This window comes from Phaseolus vulgaris, chromosome 1 (assembly GCF_000499845.2).
Source record: "Phaseolus vulgaris cultivar G19833 chromosome 1, P. vulgaris v2.0, whole genome shotgun sequence".
NCBI lineage: Eukaryota > Viridiplantae > Streptophyta > Magnoliopsida > Fabales > Fabaceae > Phaseolus > Phaseolus vulgaris.
In genome coordinates, this window is record NC_023759.2 from 39,327,673 (window position 1) to 39,351,689 (window position 24,017).

At 32.4% G+C, this 24,017-nt stretch overlaps 2 protein-coding genes across 5 annotated transcripts; both read right to left on the minus strand.

The window, feature by feature from the left end:
* Nucleotides 1-1,197: 1,197 nt before the first annotated feature.
* Nucleotides 1,198-7,755, minus strand: LOC137814175 (autophagy-related protein 18g). Of its 4 annotated transcripts, none has more exons than XR_011081612.1 (10): nt 7,267-7,755; nt 5,953-6,411; nt 5,397-5,805; nt 5,048-5,289; nt 4,117-4,947; nt 3,885-4,042; nt 2,930-3,066; nt 2,103-2,615; nt 1,728-1,984; nt 1,198-1,540 (listed from the first exon to the last, which is right to left on the minus strand). XR_011081612.1 is itself a non-coding variant. In XM_068616767.1 (9 exons), exons 1-9 carry the CDS (start codon nt 7,438-7,440, stop codon nt 1,527-1,529), a joined length of 2,937 nt encoding a protein of 978 aa, XP_068472868.1. In that variant the 5' UTR covers nt 7,441-7,740; the 3' UTR covers nt 1,198-1,526. The 4 variants fall into 4 exon arrangements, 2 of the variants coding, with proteins under 2 accessions (XP_068472868.1, XP_068472869.1); XR_011081611.1 differs by having other exon boundaries at nt 5,048-5,293; nt 5,401-5,805; nt 7,267-7,740; XM_068616767.1 differs by lacking the exon at nt 1,728-1,984 and having other exon boundaries at nt 5,048-5,293; nt 5,401-5,805; nt 7,267-7,740.
* A 6,082-nt stretch (nt 7,756-13,837) lies between these two features.
* On the minus strand, nt 13,838-17,186 carry LOC137814176 (receptor-like cytosolic serine/threonine-protein kinase RBK2). Its single transcript, XM_068616769.1, has 7 exons — nt 15,914-17,186; nt 15,448-15,699; nt 15,201-15,355; nt 14,847-14,926; nt 14,630-14,765; nt 14,386-14,535; nt 13,838-14,172 (listed from the first exon to the last, which is right to left on the minus strand). The coding sequence occupies exons 1-7, from the start codon at nt 16,248-16,250 to the stop codon at nt 14,071-14,073; spliced, it is 1,212 nt and encodes a 403-aa protein (XP_068472870.1). The 5' UTR covers nt 16,251-17,186; the 3' UTR covers nt 13,838-14,070.
* Nucleotides 17,187-24,017: the final 6,831 nt, after the last annotated feature.

Genomic DNA, 24,017 nt, shown 5'->3' on the forward strand with positions numbered 1-24,017 from the left:
CGAATTATGTATTGTGGTACATTTTAACAGCAAAATGTATTTTGGATTATGTAATCCGTAAGTCAAATTTGAAGTTCTAAAATGACTTCTGGATTACATAATCCGTAAGTCAAATTTTGATAGAGAAATGAGTTCCGGATTGTGTACTCCATAAGTCATATTTGACATTTCAAAATGACTTCCAGATTGCGTAATCTGTAAGCCAAATTTCAACACGAGTTATGGATTTTGTAACCCGTAAGGCATATATCATGTTCAAAATTGACTTTCGGATTGCGTAATCCACAGTTCATTTAGTACTAGATTACAGAATCCAGAAGTGTGATTTTGATACGTTCCGGATCCGATATACTTACAGATTATCTAATCCAGAACACTCTTGTTTTATGCGTAAAGAACCAGATTGTCTAATCGAGAACACTCTTAGTGTGCACATTACATTGCGGACCATCAAAAGGAGCATGCATCACCACCACCACTCCAAGCACCTCTTTCACTCTGCACCACCACCACCACACCATGCACCTTCTTTTTCACTCGCAGACAAAATGTGAAACAATTTTAATTTGTATGTTTACTAAAGGATAATTTTGGTATTTTAAAAGTTTATGGAGGTGCACGAAGAAGTCATGGTGGTGCATGAAGAAACCATCTTTTTTGTGTGTGAATTTACTTTTCTGAAGTCGTAGTTGGACTTGTAACTAAAAGAAGAATACAATCCAAAAAAACCATATTACATTACTATTATAAAACTTATTATAATGAATACACATATTAGAAATATATTAGAGAAAATATTTTCAAAGTCTATTAATTTGTTGGTTCTGCATACTGATATATTGTTGAAATTAAACGATAGTATTTGAATCTTATAAAACATTTTCAATTCAATAATCTAATATGTGTCTTTTCAAATTTCTAGCTTCCAACTTAAAAAAGTCATCTAACTTAAAGTTTTCAATTAGCTGATAAAAGAATTTCACCAAAATACACCTAAAATTTAAAAGTTATAAAACTAAATCTTAATAAAGTCTAATTAGAGTCTAAATACGTAATCTCCTCACAACATGTTGAATAAAGACTAAATTGAACTTCAACCTATACTTTCAACACCTTGTAAATGAAATAAAATAAAATAAATATATTACCGTAAATTATTTTAATATTTTTCCTATAAAAAGAAGAGAATTCCTGGAATTTAATGGTGTCAAAATACGTTCTTCATACTAAAGAGAATCAAAGAAATATTTTGGAAGTACACATGAAAATAGAGTCCCATTCATTTGGGTCTAGTGTTCACTCTTTTGGGATGCCATATGAAATAAAACTCTAATCTGATGTGGTTGTTGATCCTTATGTACCTTGACCGCCACAACCATGCAGTTCATTTGCTCATTCTATATTTTACATTGTTCTTCCAATAATTATCGCACTTTCCATTTTTCTCTCCAATAAAAGGAACTGAAGCAAAGTTTAGAAAGACAGTTCTGTCCATTAACATAATCAATCATCACACTATGCTGATATCATACTACACCATCTGCATGAAGGGAGGGAGAAGCATCAGTTAACACAATTAATTTAGCTTTTACATGTTTTCATTTCTTCTCCTTGCCAAATTCAAGTTTTTACACAACTTGAAGGGAATTCCATGCCTGATTCTTATTTACAGACATTGATAAATGATAAGTTTAGGACTGTAAATACAAACTCAAAATACCCCTTACCCCAGAACTTTCCACACTATAGGACTCAGTGAGCAAGCCCATGAATAGTTGAATTTCCATTTACAGAATGTACAAGGGTTAGAGTCCCACCGAGACTTCACAATGCAGCAGCAAACAACTAAATTTGTGCTCATTTGCCATTTCTTATTCACAATATTTACATTGATTTTATATTTCCTAGCTATGATTCCAGCCAGCACAGATGACGAGATGACTTCATAGGCGCTGTGACTTATTCTTCGATTGTTGTAATCAACCTAAAGTGTGAAATTAATGAATTTATTTGTAATAGACTAACAGATGATAATAAGATAATACCATCAAACCAAGGACAAAAAATTTAGAATAGATGCAGCTGCAGCCTTTATATTTTACCTTCTTTGAAAAAATCAAATATATCACTAAGCGTTTCATCATTCTCCTCATCCTCCTCCAGTTGCTCTTTTTCATGGTGGCTACTGCTGCTGTCAACATCATCAGTTGCAACTTCAGTTAACAGGTTACTTCCATCATGCTCCTCTGTTTGGCAGTGCCCATCTGTTAAAGATATCCCAGCACCTTCTTGCTTTGCTTCCACGAATTCAGTCTCGTGTGAAAAATGTTCTAGGACCAATGCTGAGTTCTCATTGATCCCAAAACCTATAGAATCTCTTCCATCAGAAGTTACATTTGTCTTCTGGAATAAAGGACTACTAATAAGGTCAGCATTAAAATCGACATTTTTTGAGTTTCCTAACACACGTGATGGACTTTCCATCACAATCTGGTTTTGTAGAGAAGGCTCAACATTGATTGTCCCCGTTCTTTCCAGGCATATCTCACCATGTATTTGATAACTAGAAGCAACATGATCCAAGTCGAGCAGATTTTCAATTCTTCTCGATGATCCTAGAAAAAATTAGTAAATAACATCAATGGGAGGTTGCCACCACGAAATTCAAAATAAAAAACTAAGAATAGACTTAGAAGAGGATGTCAGTGATTGCAAAATATAAAAGATTACTTAAACGGTGTGCAATGTGTAGTACTAGGCTATTGATCAATCATTCCATTAAAGTAGGAAAAAAGTAGAAATATATTGAAAATGTGTATCATCTTTTTTGCACAACTCCAATGGGTTATTTTATGATATCATCCATTTGCCTCACAGAAGTTACAAAACTAACTGGACGAAATATATTTACAGTACACTAGTTTCTTACCTCCATCAGAGCTTTCAGTGGAACTCAGCGATGCTGGCTTTGAATGACAAATAACTGTCACATCAGCAGTCTCTTTATAATCCCCTTGATTGGGAACGGGAGATGAAGGCCTTAAATATCTTTCCCCAGCAAGGCCTCTAAATTTAAAGCCAACATTAAGTAATTAGCATGACCACAGTAAGATCATTGAAAAACATACAAACAAAAAACGGTCCTTTAGGATAACAGTTGCCACTAATGATAATGTATGCATTTTGCTAGACAATACTTAATCGGTCAAGGTAATAGATCCTCGCAGATGCCTCCAATTCATCAACTGAACGCAAGCATATGATAATACTGGCGTTTATTTCTGTTTCTTTGTCTTCTCTTCTGACAGGTGTGCATTAAAAGTCAAATTGTCTTTGACTTCGAAATCCCGACTCAACACATATAATAGCAAAAAGGAAGGTACAGACAACACATTTTCTCATTCAAGGAAGCAGCCAACAAGCAATGATTCAACAACTGTGAGAACAAACACAGTAAATCCAGTTTACCTATATACAGTGAGAGTATGTTAGGGTGAGCTTGCACTATCAAGGTTGTAGTTGGAAATTTATAAACTACTCTCCTGTAAAATTTAGATTGCTCATGTTCAACATTAACGAATATCATGTGCTCTGAAGGTAACCAATTTAAGTGAAAATAAGTATTCAAATAATAAACATCATCCTTCTCGTTCTCCGCTGAAACAAGAAATAAGTGAACTCTAGAACTGCTAAAACCCATTATATTGTTTCTTTAATGTCTTTAGTAAAGCTCACTAATTTTGTTTTATTATATACCACTGTTTCAGTCCACTTTTGTCATTCAAAAGTAGTACTAATAAGATAGAATGACATCATTCGATAAAGCATTTGCACCACATATAGATCGCAGACACTGAAGAAATGAAAAAGAAAATAGTCAACACCTCTCGCTCAAGCTTGATCTGATACTATAAAAATTGTCGAAAGCAGGCAACAGCTCCTTCCGCTTTATTTCAACTTCATTAGCAGGGACCCTTTCAATCTCAAACTCCCCAGTAGCACTGAAAGTATCTCCCACAGAACTCATCGAATAGAAACAAATCTGAAGAAACAAAAGTTTTAACTACCAATTCATATTACTGTATAACGAAAATCAAAACTTGGAACAACAAATACCTTAGACTTTTGCCATATGGGTAACCTTCCAAAATTCCCTTGCACCTCCGCATTTGACAGATACCAATGAAACCTCTCTTGCATATTTTCACTAGAAGATTTCACCATCTTTTCCCCTGCCCCATCACTTATACCCAAAAAATCCAATCCATAGATGTCACTATAACCTATTTTCTCTTGAACTCTATCAATACCTCCTTGCCTATCGAAGGTATTGATGCAAGTATCCTCTCTTTCTGGCCATTCAGACCTTCTACAGACATCCCACCATTGAATAGGTTCAACTTTGACTCTGAACTCATCCTCCTGCATATGCAGGAGTGAAGTCGACTGGTTTCCCAAACTAGTATCACTTGTTTCTGAACTAACAGATGGCAGAAGTTCATGTTGAACAACATGACCTGAAGGTGTATATACCAATATGTGCTCTAAGGGGTTTGCCTTTGAGTTAACAAGCTGCGAGTGAGATAAGGAATTGTGAAAGATGGCAGCAATAGCACCGGATGGAACAAAAACTTTTCCTGTATAATTCGCAGCAGAATTGTGAACAGTATTAAGCCATCCAAAACTACTATATTTTATCCGGCTAGCCACGAAAAGGACAACAGGTGCTGGGGGAGGCAAAGATTGCTGATAAGAAATGGAACCCGGTGTATACCACCAAGGTAGAGGAAAAACTGGAAGTAGGGACGGTTCTTCACCCTGAGAACTAATAATTCGAAAACCAGTATCACCCCCAAAAGGTGATAAAATATAAAGATGACATGTACCCTTGGAGGAGACAATTGCAATCCACTGACTGAAATTACTGAAACAGATGTCCTGAATCATCTGGCAAATAAGAAAAAAAAAACATCAAAAGGGAGGGAAGGCAAACCATAAAAGAAATATCATCAAAAAATAAAATTCATCAGAACTAAGATGTACTGACAGCTGGTGTTATTCCACGGTGAAGTTTATAAAGATGCACGTGAGAAGAGTTCCAATTTGAGCCTGGAATTCCTGAACTCTTGCATGTGAATGATGGCATTATACGAAATATATTAATGTTATTCCCATAGACAGATGCAGTGACCAGAAGGGTCCCGCTAGGATCAAAACATAGTGCAGAAAGAGGACTACTGTGTGCTTTGAATTGTGAGATGATCATTTTGGAAACAAAATCCCTAACAGCTACCTGCAATCAACCATATGACAAAAAAAGTTTGGAGATTAACATCTCATATAAAGCACAAAAAATATCTAATTTGTTAAGTAGTTTAGGCATCATGAAACAATACCAACCATGCCCACATTATCTGTATCAATTCCTGTAACCCTATTGACTTTCACGCCTGAATTTGATGACATGGGTGAAGAGGAGCCATCAGGAAGCAGATCTTGACAGTATTTGATTATTCCAGCAGCCAAGTGTCTACTGGACTCCACTGCATAACGAGCCACTAAACTACCATTTCTTGGAGTAGTTGATGGACTAATGCCCGATGAAGTACTGCAGTTTTGAGGGCTTAAGCAACCTAAATTAGAGGGAAGAGGGGTGTTAGAAGCATATGCCAACCACCTTGGACCCACAGCCATCGGACCATAACCAAAATTAACACCAGTTGTTCCTTGTCCAGCTAACTGAGGAACAGGATAAGTGAGAACACAGAACTTATTCTGAAGAGTTACAGCATCAAAGCAGTGTATCTGCAAAAGTAATCAAGAAAAACATCAATTATTGTATACATTATGCAAACAAGCTAAGTCAAAAAAGATCATTATCTATATCTACAACAATGCTCTTATATATGTATTAAAAAAATTATACAAAACACAGGAAAAACCACTGCATACTTGTGTGGCAAGACCAACTGCTACTATCTGTGAACTGCATCTGATCATACACACGGTGGAACGGAACTTCAGAACATGAACGTAACAGTGAGACTTCAAGGAGTAAAACCGAACGGTTGTTGAAGATTTGAAATCGTTCCCAGAATTCATCTCAACATTATCATCGCTCTCTAAACCACTCAAACAAGTACTGTTCCGGTTAACATTGCTATTATCATCCCCAGAAACAACCAACAGTAAAGGATGTGACTTTCTGAATCCCTCGTGGCCATCACCACCGATAGGGAAGGGCTGCATCTGTAGAAAGGAAACTGGGCCATCGCGCTTTGAGACCAGTTCGCTGAAGCCAGAGGCATCTTCCACATCAAGAACTTGAAATCCATTCAGATAACCAAGTAAAAGAATGCGTTTGCAGTTTGATGGATCAAGTTCCAGTGTATCAAAACCAGCCCAGGTTACCTATCGACGAAGTAGTAAAAGGTAAAATTATAATTAGTAGGACGCCATATTGGATACATTAGCCCATGAAATATAAAGTTCAAAGAAGAATAAAGTAGAATCATCGTGAACATATTTTTGACTGGAAAATGGAAAATTAGCCAAAATGGAAAGCATTGAGTCTGAAAATGTAGGGAAATCTATCGACCAAGTCAAAGCTATTAAACCAAGATCTGAAGGAAAATCAATTATATAGAGAATTTAAAGGTCGTATAAATTCCAATGTCTAACTATCGATAAATAGTAAACAAAATAGATTCCAAATCTAATATCTTACATAGTTGGGATAAATATGAAATTAACACCCTCTACAATTACAATAATATCTCTCAAGAATCCAAAAAAAAAACTATGGAGTAGATTCACAAATATTGTCCCCAGAAACCAGTCCTATAAACAAAAAAAAATTCTGATTTTTTTCATACAATTTTCTCCTGAATTTTTTTACACTCATTTCAATTAACAAATTAGTAAAGACAACTCAGTTTGCACTTTCATAAGATAAACACTGCTGTTTGGATAAACATCATAAGAAGCACTTATAAGTACTGTTAGCACTTATAATAGGAGAGAAAGAAGTAAAAAAAAAAGTTTCAAACATGTCGTAAATAAGTAATATTCGCCAATATCTTCAGTTTAAACCATTGCATTTATATTTACAAAACCATTGCATTTATATTTACAGAATCATTGCATTTATATTTACACATTGCTCTCCCTCATAAGAGGTAATCAAGGCCTTGTTCCTGTTTGATAATTGGTAACTAACACACGCTCACGAGAAAAAAAAAAATTCATGTGAGAGTGAACCAGTACCTGATCTTTGTGATCATCAGAAGAGGAGGAAATTGATGCGGCCACAGAGGCGCCGGCAGAGCGCACAGTAGAAGCAACGGTAGTGGCATTTGTTGACACAGTCTTTAGGCACAGAGAGATAATCCTCAGCGAATTCGGCAACAAGCCGCCATTCTTACTCTTTCCTTTCTTCATGATTAATAATTTCCTTTTCCTTCGGCACCGCCGTGCTCAGTTGCGTCTACCTGCGTCGCCGCCGCCCGAAACAAAAATCCTATCAGATTGCGACAGCGATCAAAGACTTCTCACACTCATTTAGTGTTGAAAAATTAATCAGCCAATGAATTGTGATATAGATGTTTCTCTATGTGAATTTTCTCAGTTCAACTACGTATTTCGGTTATAGTTTCTCCCTATCTACCATGATAGAGTTTGTTGTATTAGTGTTTTCTTCGCCCTTTCTCCCTCTTTTTCTGGTTCCAGTTCCTATTTTTCAACTAAGATTAGGATGATGACTTGTATTTAACAACACTCTTCATATCAATGTAAAAAAAAAAATAATAATAAAATTGGTGCTTTTATGTTCGGTTTTTAAGGAGATAAATTTTGTTCTGTTTAGGTTAGTTATTCTAGGTTTTTAAAATAATGTTGCTCCTTATTATTTAAACTAAAAATAAAACATAAATTCAATAAATACTAAGTAATTTAATTTTTTATTTATTTTAAGATAATATATCTATACCTGACTATAAGGAATTCCTCTTGGTTGTAAAAATATTTTTCATATTTTATTATTATATCAATTTTTCATTTTATTATTTTATTTTAGTTATTTTTTTATTTTATAATTATTTAAATTTGAAATTAAAAAATAGGTTAATATTAAATTTGAAAGAAACTGTTTGAGAAGTACTCTCCATTTATTTGAAAATAATGAATGAAATAAAATTTTGAATTGAAAATTGAAAAGTGGTTTGACTGGTAGTTACTTTAACTTCACTAAAAAAAATATATTTTATTATTGTTACCCTTATTCTTTCGTTTGTTTGAATTTGGAAAGAATTGTTATACCTCTATATAAAGTTTTCTATTATAACTTTTTTTTGGTGTACACAAATTTGTTTCTATTTTATCATTATATTAATATTTCATTTTATCATTTTATTTTAAATACGTCATTCTTATTGGAAAAGAGAAAAGGGTATAGAAAATAGATATTTTCTTAGAGTTTAGAGTTTTTCATCTTATTCTTCTTCTTTTTCTTTTCATTATTATATTCATCTTTTTTAGTTTTATATTAGTAACAAATCAAAATTAGTGATTTACAATGAGGATGAATAAGATGATGTAATTGCTTTAATATAATTATGTTCATTCAGTTATAAATTTAAAATTTTTAAATGTATTTTTGAATATATTTGCAAGAACGTTTGTGCTTCCGCCAGTGAGTAAAAAAATAAATAAAAGAACTATTATTCAGTGATGATTATGTGTTTTTGCTAGTATTTATGTATAGAGTAATTATGTGCTTCTTTGATTTCCATGAAATTAGGGAGTCCCCTAAAAAGATGGAATATCCAGTGACTGATTTTCGTGTGGCAGGGCATGTGGCCCAGTCAGAGTTACTAAAACCACAAAGTTGAAGGATGCTGGTGTGTGTGAAAAATAGAGGCCATCACCAGGGTTGCCCTTGAGGTATCGTAGAAGACAAAAGACAACTTGTTGATGATGAGTTGTGGGTGTGGATATGAACTGGCTGAGATTGTGGACAGCGAAGGCGATGTTTGGTCGAATATTGGTTAAGTATATGAGGCGGCCATGAAATCTTCTGTATTGAGAAGTGGCATCAACATCAAGGGATGTTCCGTGATCAAGAGAAAGACGAGAGGTGTGAGTCATTGGAGTGACCACAAGTGCAGAGTTAAGCATGCTAGTTTATTGGATGAGATTAAGGGTGTATTTGTGTTGACTGAGATGAAGACCAACACTGTTACGAGCGATTTCAAAACCCAAAAAGCAGGTGAGATTACCTAAGTTTTTTTTATCTTGAAATGGTAATGAAGAGAGCCTGTGATGGCATTGATTTCCTCTATGTCATCACTAGTTAATACCAAGTCATCAACATAAACAAGAATGACAATGAGTTTATTGTTAGTGTAATTAAGAAAAAGAGAATGATCAACGACAAAAATAAAGTATTTTTTAGATAAAAGAAAAGTGGAAAGCTTGACATACCATTGGTGGCCAGCTTGACGAAGACCATATAAAGAATGTTGAAGCTTGCACACATGTTAGGGAGAAGGAAAAGGAAGGCTAGGGGGGTCATATAGACTTCTTCAAGAAGGTCACCATGAAAGAAGGCATTATTGACATCAAGTTGTTTTAAAATCCAGTTTTTAGTGGTGGCAACAACAAGAGGTAAACGTAGTGTTGTGAGTTTGACAACAGGTGCAAAAGTGTCTAAAACGTCTGAGCTTTCTAGTTGGGTGAAGCCCTTGGCAACTAATCGTGCTTTATTAGGCTCAATAGTGCCATTAGAATTGTGTTTGATTTTATATACCCATTTGCTGCCAATGGTATTGTTAGTGGCAAGAGCTTGACGCTCAGCTTGCATGGCAGATTGCCAAGAAGCACTTTCGAAAGACTCAGTGTAAGACCATGGTTCAGGGTGTGAGTTAATAGAAGAGATAATAGTTTTAAAATTAGAAGATACTGAATTGTAAGATAAGTACTAGTGAATTGGATATCGACTACTTACAATATTGTTTGCAGTTTGGAAGTCTACAAGATAGAGAGGTTATCGGCAAGGACGAGTGGATCGTCGAGGGAGATCAGGTGAGGTGCTAGGTGGAAGAGCAGGAGGTGGCGGCTCTATTAGAGATGCAGTTCTGGATGCAGGAGTAGATGCTGGTGGCTCGGAGGAGGTGCAGTATCAGAGAAAAAATCATAGGCAGAATTATCTTTGTTAGAAACAAGGAGAGATAAACGGTTGGGGTCCCTAGTCAAGCCACAGTCCTATTTATATGAAAAATAATTTTCATGAAAGATCACATGTCTGAATATCTCTATGCTATGACACTTCAAATTTAAGAAAATATAACCTTTTGTATTATGCGAGAAACCGAGAAAATACCTCTAACAAATCTATCATCTACTTTTTTTTTCTATGTGTAGTAATTGTACTAACATAACAAAGAGAACCAAAAACTTTTAAAAAAGATATGTCATAAGGTTTGTCAAAAAGATTTTCATAAGGAGTAATGTTATTTAACAATGGAGTAGGAATAGAATTGACTAAGAAAACAACATGATTGACAGCAAACTCTCAAAAAATTGGAGGAAGATGAGCTTGAAAAAGTAAAGCACGAGTTACATTTAATATGTGCTGATGTTTTCGTTCAACAATGTCATTTTGTTGTGGTGTTTCAACACAAGAAGTTTGATGTGTAATACCTTTTGAAGCAAAAAAAATTGACAGCAAATTCTGCATTATTATCAGTTCGAATAATTTTAATAGTGGTTTTGAAATGATTTTGAACAAAAAACGATAAATTAATGATGTGCTGATGAACTTCAGATTTATTATGTAGCATAATAATCCAAGTATAACGAGAGTAATCATCAACAACAATAAAAAAAAAGAATGAAAACCTTGCATAGAAGTAATGGGACATGGTCCCCAAATATTAAAAGTAAAATATCAAAAACAAAAGAGGTAGCAATAGAGTAAAAGGTAGCTTCTTCTATTTTGCACGATTACAAGTGTCACAAATATGAACTTTATCAACAGTGATAAAAGGATATTGTTTGCTTAAGACATGCAATCTTTCATGTGAGGTTTTAATCAAGAATAGATGATACCAGTGAGGCAGCAAGATTCTAACTAGGGTGCAGATAATGGTAGTTGGTTGCTCCGATGAGGAGGCCAATGTAGGGTTCTTGTCAAATATTGTCTGTGGATAAAAGAATAGTCAACATTTGTGCAAGAAAATAGAGAAGGGGGGGGGGGGTGATTGGTATTACCTTTTGAGTGAGAGAAACATTGGGTGAAGCCAAGGTTGGGAAGTTTAAGGTCAGAAGAAGGACGTGTGGAAATGGAGCATGTGATGATGATGACAAAAGTGCAATGTGATTGAAGGTGTTAAGGTTGGAATGAATCGGAAAAACTTGTGAAAAAGGTTGTGATCCAAGTTGGAAGATGGTGGAGGAGAGAGAGGGAGAAAAGGGAAAAGGGTGGTTGTGGAAGGTGGAGAAAAGTGGTGGTCAACGAATTCCAATCCTAATTTCAATGGTTCAATTGGCACGTCAGCATCTGGTCTTGACATGTCACATCTTTCAATCTCACCTTTTTGCCACATAAACAACATTTGACGTCGTAAGGTGCAATTTACCGAAAAATACCAATTTGTATACATTTTAAAAAACATAGGGACCAAATTGATTTTTTTTAAAATCACTATAGTAAATTAAATATTGATCCTAATGTAGGGACGAATAAGGTAATTATACCTAAACATTAAGTAAATAGTTTTAAAATTAACTCTTAAATAATAATTTATCATAAAACTATATAAAAAAAACTTAAATAGGAATTTAAATTAATATAAAAAAGAAATTGCATTGTTCGTTCTACCCGTTTAAATTGGTTTTCTATACCCAATTAAATTATTTTTTTAGAAAGGTTTTTGTTTCACAATTTTTCCGACTTGTTATGACTCAATATATTATTGATCAATTCAATCAGCCAATTTAATTAATTTTGTAAAATATTTAATAATAACTTTAATTAATAAAAAATGGGAGAATTAGTATAACTTTTTACTAAATATTATTACGTCAATAACTTTATATTTAAAAATTGATTTTTTTTCGATTTAATTATTAAATTAAAATTTATGTTTTTGTAATTTTTTTAAGATTAATTATATATAAAGGATAGATCAAATTATTCTTGTCTAATTACTAAATGTTAAACCATTTAATATCTACCAATTGAATTATGTTTTATTTTTCTTCAAAACTTGACCTGATTGATAGATTGACACGTCACATCACCTCATTAGAATCTAAATTATTTAATTTTTTTCATTGACTCTAAGTCTTTTTTATGATAATTTATTCTTTTTAAATACTGAAGTCATAGGCAAGAAATAAAAAGGAGTAGACCTATCTTAAATAAACAAAATTTTGATCAAGGTAATTCTCTTGTGTTTTCTAACTATCATTTTTCTTTTTTATATGCTCATAGTCTTATGGTTGTCACATATGTTATCATTTGAGAAAAGTTAAATTTCTATTAAGTTAGATGAACATATGTGTTTTAAAGAAATTTAATATTTTGGACTTAGATGTATAAGGTAGGTAACAATAATTAATGAATGTTTTTATCATTTAGTCTATGGTAGAGAATCACTTTTAAATTCAAACTTAATATAATCTTCCAAAAATTTCAAATGAAATGTACATTTAAATGATGTTTGTGATACATTTAGTAGCTAATAAATAAATGTGATTGATTATAAATGTTAAATTTTTTCATGAATTCTTTTTAAAATCTTTAGTTTAATCTTTTCTCTTGTGTGGCTTGGTAATTGTAATGATTATGTCTAACACCTACCCAGCAAACAAAATTATAAGTGAAAGACAATATTTTTAAATAGAAGTAGAGAGCTGCCAAAAAGTATTATTCTTTCTTTTCAGAAATCTCCGTATAAAATAACTTTTGTACACATAACACATGTGTGAGCCTATGATTTATTTTATTTCACTTATAATAGTCGAGTTATTACATATGTCTTGTTTATATATATATATATATATATATATATAATTAACATAATATATATTTTTTAAAATATATTAAAATATGGACAATTTGATCACATTATATCATTATTATTTAATTTTAACAAGATTTGATAAATAATCGTGAAGTTATAAAACTATAATTTAATAGTCAAATTTCACTTTTTTATACAGTTATAAATGTTTTTTTCTGGGTGATTGATGCACAAAAGATATAGAATGTATAATTTCCCCAGTTTTCACCTCAAACTAAGTAAAAAGATAAGTAACAAAAGACGTTAGCATAGTTTTACTGAGGTGGTTTCTGTGGCGATCGTCGAGGTAACAAATAGGAAAAACTAATTTGTTAGGTCCTTACCTTTTGTAAATGAAAAATTAATTATTAATATTGCACAAGAAGGCATGATAAAAGAAGTACATTAAATGATTAAATATTGTTTTACAACATTAAAGATTAAAATAATAATTTTATAAGATCAGAAATAAAAATAATTGACTCATCTTCAAATACTGTTTTAAGGATAAAAAAAGAGTGACAGTTCACTTTTTCCATTGTTTCTTTCTCTTTTAATATGACTTTTTTTTTCTTTTCATCTTAAAAGATGTATTTTGATAATCAATGATATCTCTTAAAATTCTAAAAATAAAAACGAATATCTCTTAAAATAAAATTGTAAATAGTCTTTTCGCCTTATTAATTAGTGAAACATGCATAACTACGTAAAACCGTATGTGTAAGTTTACCCTCATAAAATATGTGGATAAAGTAGTTTTTTTTTCTCTGGAGTGATTAATAATTTAAGCATTTTGAATTCTTCACAAAAATCAATATTTGAGAGACTACATAGAATTCAGAATATTCGGTTTGAGTCTGTGTAGAAACTCGAACCCCTTTAATGGCGTATTGGGGAAAATTAACTTTTTTGTCCTTTTTCAGAGAAAAGCCAAATTACATACATCACTGTCATCATTTAATCAGAATTTAGTGTTGCTGTCACTCATGATTTACGTTCCTTTCAGTTAATCAGAATCAATGAACTCTTCCTGAAAGTCTTTACGAAAGAATGGAAGTTGAGATTTCTTCGTGAACCTAGAGCAGTTACCATTCAGAAGATGTACAACCTGCACCAATAGATCAATTGCCAAGTGATGAACTTTGTTATAATCAAACAAAAAGTTCCATTTTCCTGAGGGTTTAACGTTTTTGGAAATATAAATTCATGAAGGAAAACAGGGTGAAACAGTTATTCACATGTCATAGTTAGAAGATAAGAAGGCAAATTTGAAGGTGAAAAGATTGGTGTGTTGAAATTTGAGAAGAACAAGAGGACGTGCCTGGTTCATAGAGGGGCGACGAATGGAGGATTGTTGAATGCATAAAGAAGCTGTCAAGAGCATAATTTTAATCTGCCGACAGTCAAAATCGCCAGCAAGTGAAGGATCAATCAGCTCCCTAATATTATTCTTTTTCAGAAAAGGTTCTGCCTGCAAAAGTATTACAGAAATTAAATAAGAAACTACCCTGTTAGAGGTTCAGGCACACACATTTTTATTTTTTTGGTTCAAGTGCTCAACATACCCACAAAACAAGGCTTTGTTGTGAATAATCAATTGCTCTACGCCCAGTGACTAATTCTAATAGCACTACACCAAAGGCAAAAATATCTGTTTTCTCATCCACTATCCCATGAAGCAAGTATTCTGGAGCAAGGTAACTGCATAGTCATTATTGAAAGTTGAGTTAATAGCAAGTTACAAAAAAGTACAAATCATTTAATAAGAATGTGACAACAAACCCAAAAGTCCCTTCAATTTTTGAGACGGTGTGATGGGTCCAGTTCTCTGGTAGCCATTTTGCTAGCCCGAAATCACAAATCTGCCCAAAAATATTCTCAACGTTTCAGAAGTTTATTATTTTCATACCATTGTGCAGAAATAATGTCCACTTTACGTACAATGCACTGGAGATTTTTGTTAGAGTACAAACGGGAAAAGAGACAGGTTTCATTACTTCAGTCCTAACAAATCAGGGATCTTCCAAAACTTGTTTGTCTTTACAAACCATTAAAAAAATGCCAAAAAGAATGAATATGTGGTGATTAACCATGGAATCAAATTTGTACTAAAGAATCCAAAAATCATATCCATACCTGCGGCTCAAAGTCCTCAGTAAGCAAGATATTTGATGCTTTTATATCCCTGTGTATAATTCTTCTTTGACAACCTTCATGAAGATACAATATACCCTTGGCTGTTCCTAATGCTACTTTCTGTCTAACTGACCATGGTAGCTTCTCCTTGGAACCTAACAGCAGTGAGATATTAATTAAGAACAGTAAAATTTTACTGTAATGGTAAGTAAGAACTGTCTCGATAGCAAAGTAAAATTGTTCCTACCATTCAACACTGAAGCTAAGCACCCTTTTTTAGACAACTCAAGCACTAAATGCATTCCTCCCTCAACTCCATAGCCAACTAATTTAGCAGTATTGGGATGGTTTACATGAGCCATTATGCCAAGTTCTGATAAGAAGTCCCCTATAGTTTCATTTTCTTCTCCACGTGTTAATCGTTTAATCGCCACCAGCTGACCATTTGGTAAACACCCTTTGTAAACCTCAGCATAACCACCTTTTCCAATACAATTTTCTGCACCACCAACATAACGAGTTTAATCTCTTTAAGGGGCATGTTAACTACTAAAGAATAAATAAAAAGAAAGTAAGTTAACTTCCTTTTGAATGAGATTGTTTAACTTCGTTTTTATTTGAAGTAAGTTAACAAATCCATCAATATCAGGCAACTATTACTGGAACAACTTTTAACTGTAACATTAATGTAATTCATTAAACATGTTGCATACCTTGGGCGAAGTGATTGGTTGCAATTTGTATCTCATGGTGAGTGAAGATCTCCCAGGGTGACCTATGCAAGGACGAATCTGCATCTATGACAATCTCCCTCATGCCACTGCTCAATCTTCTGGAGAGCTTGAGGACACTGAGAGGGTACAATGTGGCTACTGGCTTCTTCGATTTGACCCTCAACAATTGAAGAAACGAATGCCACCTAGAACCGGGCTTTGACTTATCAGAATCCGTAGTGGTACCAGGTTCTTTGGAAGAACTACTTTCTGATTCTGAACTCTTGAAAAAATAATCCTCAAGAACACCAACAGGGGAATCCACCTCGTCCTCCATTTTCTACGACCCAAACCCAGAAACTTGATGAAGCAGGAAAATCCAACCAGTGATAAAAATCTAGGAGGTCAAAATGTGGGGAACGGTTGTGGACGCTAATTTAACCGAACAGAGCTTTCAATTCAAAAGAATTTTCCTAGAAAAGAATTCAGAAAAACCAAGTGCAATGTGAGAATGAACGAAACTCGAGGGAGGGAGAGGTGAAAGCAACGCAACAACTAATGTATCGAAACAGGTGCACTGAAATCACATGGCAACACAACATCTCAGTTACCCAGAAGGCGAAATAAATCCTGAGGAAGGACAAAAGAAATTTAATCAAACATTTCATGGTTGAAGTAAAAGTGGGGTAGCTGGAATGCCATAAAGGCAATACTTTGAATTTGATTAATGAACCAAATACTTTTTGTTTTTGTTTTCTTGAGAGTTGTAGCAAAGAGGGTTGGGAGACCAGGAGACAGAAGCATGAACGAAGAGGGCAGACATCAACATTAGTTATTACTTCGCCTTCTACATTCAACTAACTACAACCTTCTTGCAATGTCGCTTTCTAGTTTAATTGTCTGAGCAAAATAAATTTATGACCCTTTCACGCAAAAGTGAACCATTGGATGATCAGAATACATGGTAGTAATATAATGACACAGTAACTTGTTAGTTAGACTGTTATCATTGCGGATTATCATATCATCCGTCACGTAGAGAAGAAGAAAAGAAATGCAGTATAGCATTCTTTATCTTTATAAACTATATATAAATGTGTGATAATATGTGTTGTTGTTATTTGAATTGTGGGGGACGAAGAAAGAGACAAAAGTGAAGAAAAGAAGGGGTTTACTGATTGTCACGGTAGGTTCTTTGGTGAGAGAAAAGCTGTGTTTGGTGTCTGTGGTCTCCTCTTGGATATTGGGATTGTTGCTTATAGCAACCCAACCCACTCTTGGCTTCATTCATGGAAGATTTGTCTTGTAACATGTTCTGTTTGTAGCGATAAAAATTAAAAACATGTTACTGTTTGTCGGCAATTCTTCATGCCTACGTGTTCAATCGTTTCTACGGATAACTTCATAACAACCTTGTTCCTCTCTTTCTATAGGGTTTTGCTGGGTATTTTTTACTTTTCCTGCCACGTCAAAAACATCAAATCATCGGTAATTAGGTTATGTGTGTTAAAATTTACTTTAATGTTAGCTTAAAGATGAACTTTTTTAAGTGATGCAAATGTATTATTACAGATTGTTAAGTTTTATTTATGTGGATCAGATCCCAAATATCATAAAATTTTAGTTCCGAACATGTCTTAAGTCAGTATAACATTATTCAACTTCGATTTTTAAAATAATTAAAATTATGTGTTAATATTAATTTAATTAGAAAGTTATTTATACCTATTTTGTTGATTGCCTTATATCACTAATTTCTTTTATTGAGTGAGTGTAGTTAATTGACGATAATATGTTGGGTTCTTTGGGGAAAACTTTGAAAACATTATGCATTATGAGCCATAAACATTCAATATAATAAAATCAAGACACTATTTTTAAACTAAAACTTTAAGAGAATAAATTTATGAACATTATTTTATATATAATGTTTTTCTTGTTTATTTTTATTTAATGTGAGATCAAACCAAAATCAGACTTGGAATCGTAACACTTTAATTGAAATTCTTATTTAATATGTTTCTTTTTTTACTCTTATTCTTATTATTCAATTCTTTGCGGTATTTGTTTTGTGATGTTCCTTAATTTAGTTAATTCAGTGAACATATATTATATTCACAACAAAATGTTGTGATGAACATAATAAGTTAGAAAGTTTTATTAATTAAAATTAAAGTAACAGTTCACGTATAACTACTGTAATTTTCATAAAAAATTAAAAACTGCAACATATACATAGCAACTAAGTCGACATAATTTCATATTTCACTAATAATTTATATAATTATTAAAATTTGTAATTAATTTCGGAAACAAAAACATGTAAACATCTAATCTTTTTGAAATAAACTAATTCTAATGATTACTCAACGCCAGAATATATACAAGATACTCTATCCTCAAATTAGTTTTAGTTAGAGTGAGTATATTATTTAAGGATTGGATTCATCATATCTCTTGGGATGTGGTTCTATTTATACTGATGATTTTTGGGCCTTTGATTGATATAGATTATTAGGCAGGCCCAGGTCCAATTTTTAATTATGGTTAGCGATGTTTAATCATGTGTTTAGTTAGTTTTTGGTGTTACTAAATCTTCGTATGTGGTCTGGTGAGATCTTGGAATTTCTAGTTGCCCATAGGTTCTAAGGAAAATAATTTTAGAACTTCTCTAATAATAATTATTTTTTCACAATTAAAACTTTTTTATGTAAAATTAAATACACAAATATGAAACAATATTTATTTCCATTTAGATAAATACACATAGTTGCGGTATCAATTATCAAATAAGCAAATTAAAATATTAGATAACTTATTCCCATTTAATATACAAATTTAATTTATTTAAACTATAATTAAATATGTGAAGATTGGGTACTTAAGGTAATATGTGATACCCATAATCATGATTTGTATGATATTAATTGATCATTCATATACGGAAAAATTAAAAGTGAATGAACATTCCATCATTATTGATATGACTAAAAACATGGTTAAGTTAGGTAACATACTACATACTTTGAAGAAATATAAGTAGGATAATATGACAACTATAAAACAAGTATACAATGCAATATACTCGTACAAGATATCAATTAGAGAATCAAGAATTGAATTACAACCTTTCTTCTACAAACTGATGTCGTCAATCTTGTGCGACTATGTCCCTGAGATCTAACACCTATTGTTTTAGCCATATTTTTCCACAATAGTATGCCAATTTCAATTATTTACAAATAAGATAAATATTACAAAAATACAAATAGATTAACTAAATTGGAATTAAATTTTAAAATAACGAATTACATAATCCAGAACATTCAACCGGATTTGGGCCTACCTACCGGATTACGTAATCCACAATATATTTCCATATCAAAATTACTTATCGATTACGTAATCCGATACATTTTTTTCAAACATCATTTGTTCTGGATTACGTAATCGCAACTTTACAATCCAAAACCTAATTACAAATAAAAAATAACTTTTAGATTTCGTAATCCAGTACATTTTTTTCAAAATCCAATTCTTCCAAATTACGTAATCCAATTCTTATGTATTCCCATTTTATACTTATTATTTATGTAATTCGTCACTTTTAAATGGAAAAATAAAACTAGAAGTACCAAACATTGCAACAAAACACTAAAAAAAATGCAAATATGCACCTCTCCAACTAGAAAATCTGAAGTGGGAGACGAGAAAACAACGAAAAACCACTGGAGCTGCGCCAAAAATGAAGGAAAATCACCTTGGAGGTGCGCCAAAATGAAGTGGAACACCACCAGAATGAAGGAGAGGTTGGAGGTGCACTGGAATGGGAGGGAGAAGAGTGAAAACGGCATGAGTGAAGGGTGAAAGTGAACAAAGAGAAAGTGTAAAGGTAAAGTAAATTTAGGTTTAGGGTTTAATATTTATATTATTTACTGAATGGTATAATAGTAAATTCAACTTTAGTATGGGGTGACTAAAAGAGTGATGGAGGTACATGAATAAACAATCTATAAAGAAACATTGGATTAGACTAGTACTCTTAAGCCACAAGGTTACTTCTTCCTGCACCTCTTTATATTCCTGCGTCACCCTCATAATAAATGTGAAAATATGATTTTGCCTATCAGTGAAAGAATACAACCCTAAAATCCCAGACAACTTTTTGTTGAAGATTGAAGAAGTTTCTTCAGAACATGTCATAGTGTGTGTTTGATGTAGAAAATAGCTTTGAAGGTTTATAATATTGTAATTAGTGGTCAATATAGGATAGAGGTGGTTTAAGATAGTCTTTTGCATTGTGATCTACTTCATATCCCTAACCAAGGTAGTGAGCTCAAGCATAAGAAGTTATTTAAAAGGTTTCTCAAAATCTACCTTAAGTTTTCTCAAAATCAGTTTCTCAAAATTCAATTTTGGCACCAAAAAGTTTGTTTTAGCCCTTTTTATTACCGTTAATTTGAGCTGGAAGTGGTTTGGAAATCATCTTTTGTTTATTCAAAGAAAACAATCCATTTATTTTAACTTCAACTTGTTCTTTTTATAACAACTTTTAATTATTTTTTGAAAAACTGTTATAAACTATTTTCTATATAAAGAGAGACACATTTCACATGAAAAACACTGAACTATCACGTTTTTTTAACACAAATCAAAGAGTTTTCAGTGAGAGATAAAAGCTTTGAATGATTTTTAAAAGGTTTTCTTAAAGAAATTCAAGTGTGCTTGTTCATTGTGTGCCTTGGACAAGGTTTGAGGTTTTGTCATTGCTGTGCTGCAGAAAAGTGTCGCTGTTTTAGGTTTCTTGCATCTTCTTTTCAGGTGCTTTCTTTTCTTATTCTTTCTTGTGTAAAGGTGATTGTATAGGCACTTCTTGATAAAGTTTCTTGAAGTGTAAGTGTTGCTAAAATAGTATTTTTCAGCATTGTGTGCCTTGTTCTTGAAGGGTTCAAGAACCACAAGGTTTTGTAAGAGTTTTGGTTTGATTTAGTGGAATCCACCTTGGTGTGAGGTGGGACTAGATGTAGCTTTTGATGAATGAACCAGTATAAATTGTGTGTGCCTTTTTCTTCTCAATCCCTGCACTCATTTCTTCATAATTGATAATTTGTGATAAAATAAATTTGTTGATATGAAATTGAATATGTTCTTTCTGGGTTGTCACATTATGTTCTTCAAGATTCTGAAAAAGTTCTTGATTACTTGTGGATATCTGAATCTATGTGTTGGCTGATTAAAGAAAGTAATAAAATCTTTAAAATAACTCTGTTCAAGATTCATTTTCCTTTCAAGATTATTCTTAAAGATTTAAAGTTGGATTTCTTAGTGTAAAATCTTTCTTAATCTTGTTGTTGCCAATGTGCTTACACTGTTATGAAAATCACTCATTTAATCTCAAACTAATCTGGTTAGGGTTTTGGATTTGATAAAGTAAACAAAAAATAAATCTGTTCTTTTTAAAATCAATTTGTTCTTTTTCTCAGGTTTACTAAAAAACAATTATGTTTGCGAGTTTTTTTTAAAAACTCAAGTCACCCCGCTCTCCCCCTCTTGATCTTAGACACTAATTGGCCCAACACTTTTCACCTTCTTTCTCCTTTCTAACTTTCTCACGTCGCAGTCCCATGCATCCCAACACCCCAAGGCACTCCGATGCCCATTTGAGTTTATTGAAGGTTTTTTAGGTGGTTCTTTACGTATTTTGGAAGGATTTCACATTTCCTTTTTGATTATGTAGTGGAAACGATGATTATTTGAGTATGGTTTATCATTGTGTCTTTCACCCTTTTGTTTTCGTATTTTGTAACCATTTTGGATTATGTATGTCAAAAGCCATTTTGTAATATGAAATTATTCACCGAATTTGGACAATTCGAAAGTAATTTAAAAAAAAAAATTGGAACCAGAAGCTACTTCTGGATTTGAAAGTTTTTGGTTTATGTGATACATAATATATATTTATTGAAAAATTACTTCTATATCCGGTATTAACTTCTGATTTATGTAATCCTAAATATATTTTCATTTAATCCAAAATACACCTTTGCTTTATGAATTACCTAATCTAAAACATTTTTCTAAATTGAATTATAAGTTGTCCCACCCTTTTAATTAATTCCAAATTATTTTATTCGAAGATTAAAAAAAAAAAATTGGAACCGGAAGCTACTTCAAGATTTGAAAGCTTTTGGTTTATGTGATACATAATATATTTTATTAAAAATTACTTCTATATCCGGTATTAGCTTTCGATTTATGTAATCCTAAATATATTTTCATGTAATCCAAAATAAACCTTTGCTTTGTGAATTACCTAATCTAAAACATTCTTCTAAATCCAATTATAAGTTGTCCCACCCTTTTAATTAATTCTAAATTGTTTTATCCAAAGATTCACCAAATTAATAATCCAAATTACACAATCCAAAATACACATAACTGATCACTTGTAAGCTATTTTTTAGTTATCAAATGACTTATGAATTACCTAATCCGGAAACTATTTTTGAGTTATCAAATGACTTATGGATTACATTAATTTTGAGTTGTCAAACGAGTTACATATTACTCAATCTGAAAGTTATTTTTTAATTATCAAATGAAATATGTATTATTCAATCTGAAAGGGAAATTGAATGCAATTTTTAATTCGCATAACTATGTGAATTTGAATGAAAATTATAATAAAATGGAAATTTATGTTTTATTAATGAAGGTGGAAGTATGGACATGGAAGTTGAATTGCTTACAAAAAAAGCCGACGAAGTAGAAATCTGGTATCAAAGACTTAATGAATTATGTACATGAACATTAATTGGTTGAAGGAGACTATGGTACCCATTTTACAACAAATGAGGTGAATAACATTTCATTTCATTCATATTGTAATATTGTTGGAATAACTTTGTGTAGGTGTTTGGTTCGTGAGAAGACTTACTTGAATGAGTCTGTAGGTTGGTTATGGACTTAGTTTTTTTATTGTCATTATTAGGACTAACACAACAAATGAAAAGCATGGGAGAAAGGCATATGTCCTATTAGGTTATGAAACGAGGTAGGTACAAAAAGTATAAGGATGATTTGGAGGTTATTGTAACTAGTACTACAAAATGTGATTGTTTTTTTAAATTGCTAGATAAACCTATTGGAAAGGGTGAAGGTTGGGTACTTAAGGTAATATGTGATACCCATAATCATGATTTGTAGGATACATTAATTGATCGTTCATATGCGGACAAATTAAAAGTGAATGAACATTCCATCCTTGTTGATATGACTAAAAATATGGTTAAGTCAGGTAACATACTACATACTTTGAAGGAAAATAAAGAGGATAATACGACAACAATAAAATAAGTATACAATGCAAGATACTCGTACAAGATATCAGCTAGAGAATCAAGAACTGAATTACAACTTTTTTTCTACAAACTGATGTCATCAATCTTGTGTGACCATGTCCCTAAGATCCAACACCTATTATTTTAGCCAAATTACATAATCTTGAACATTCAACCGGATTTGGGCCTAGCTACTTGAGATTACGTAATACACAATATATTTCCAGATCAAAATTACTCCTTCCGATACAATTTTTTTTTCAAAAAAGTATTTCTCAAATTATAAAAGTTATGAGGTAACGCAAGAAGATACGGAGTTACAGGAGTAAGGGGCCAAGGACTCTTTCTTCCTACACCTCCATACCTTCTTGTGCCACCCCCATACTAAATATGAAAATATCATTTTATCCTTTTTTTTTCACCCCTTGAATTTGAAATAATAAGACTATAGATTATGTAATCCGGATAAATTCCAAATTACATAATCCGGAAGTTAATTTCATATTTAGAAAAGACTTCCGGATTATGTAATCCGGAAGCTAATAACACATCTGAAAAAAAAAACTTCCAGATTACATAATTCGGAAGCTAATCTTATGTATAGAAAAGACTTCCGAATTATGTAATCCAGAAGCTAATCACAAAAGACTTCTGGATTACACAATCTGGAAGCTAATTCTGAATCTAGAAAAAGACTTCCGGATTATGTAATCCGAAATATTGAAAAGGGTATTTTTGGAATAAGAAAAATTTATGGGGGTGAC

Excerpts from the sequence above, each read along its gene's own strand:
- LOC137814175 (XM_068616767.1), bottom strand. The coding sequence starts at position 7,440 with ATGAAGAAAGGAAAGAGTAAGAATGGCGGCTTGTTGCCGAATTCGCTG. Across the intron at positions 5,294-5,400 it reads ATACAGATAATGTGGGCATG|GTAGCTGTTAGGGATTTTGT; the intron begins GTTGGTATTGTT and ends GGTTGATTGCAG. Across the intron at positions 3,067-3,884 it reads AGATCAAGCTTGAGCGAGAG|AGGCCTTGCTGGGGAAAGAT; the intron begins GTGTTGACTATT and ends CTTTAAATTTAG.
- LOC137814176 (XM_068616769.1), bottom strand. The coding sequence starts at position 16,250 with ATGGAGGACGAGGTGGATTCCCCTGTTGGTGTTCTTGAGGATTATTTT. Across the intron at positions 15,356-15,447 it reads CTTAGCTTCAGTGTTGAATG|GTTCCAAGGAGAAGCTACCA; the intron begins GTAGGAACAATT and ends CACTGCTGTTAG. Across the intron at positions 14,927-15,200 it reads CTGAGGACTTTGAGCCGCAG|ATTTGTGATTTCGGGCTAGC; the intron begins GTATGGATATGA and ends ATTTTTGGGCAG.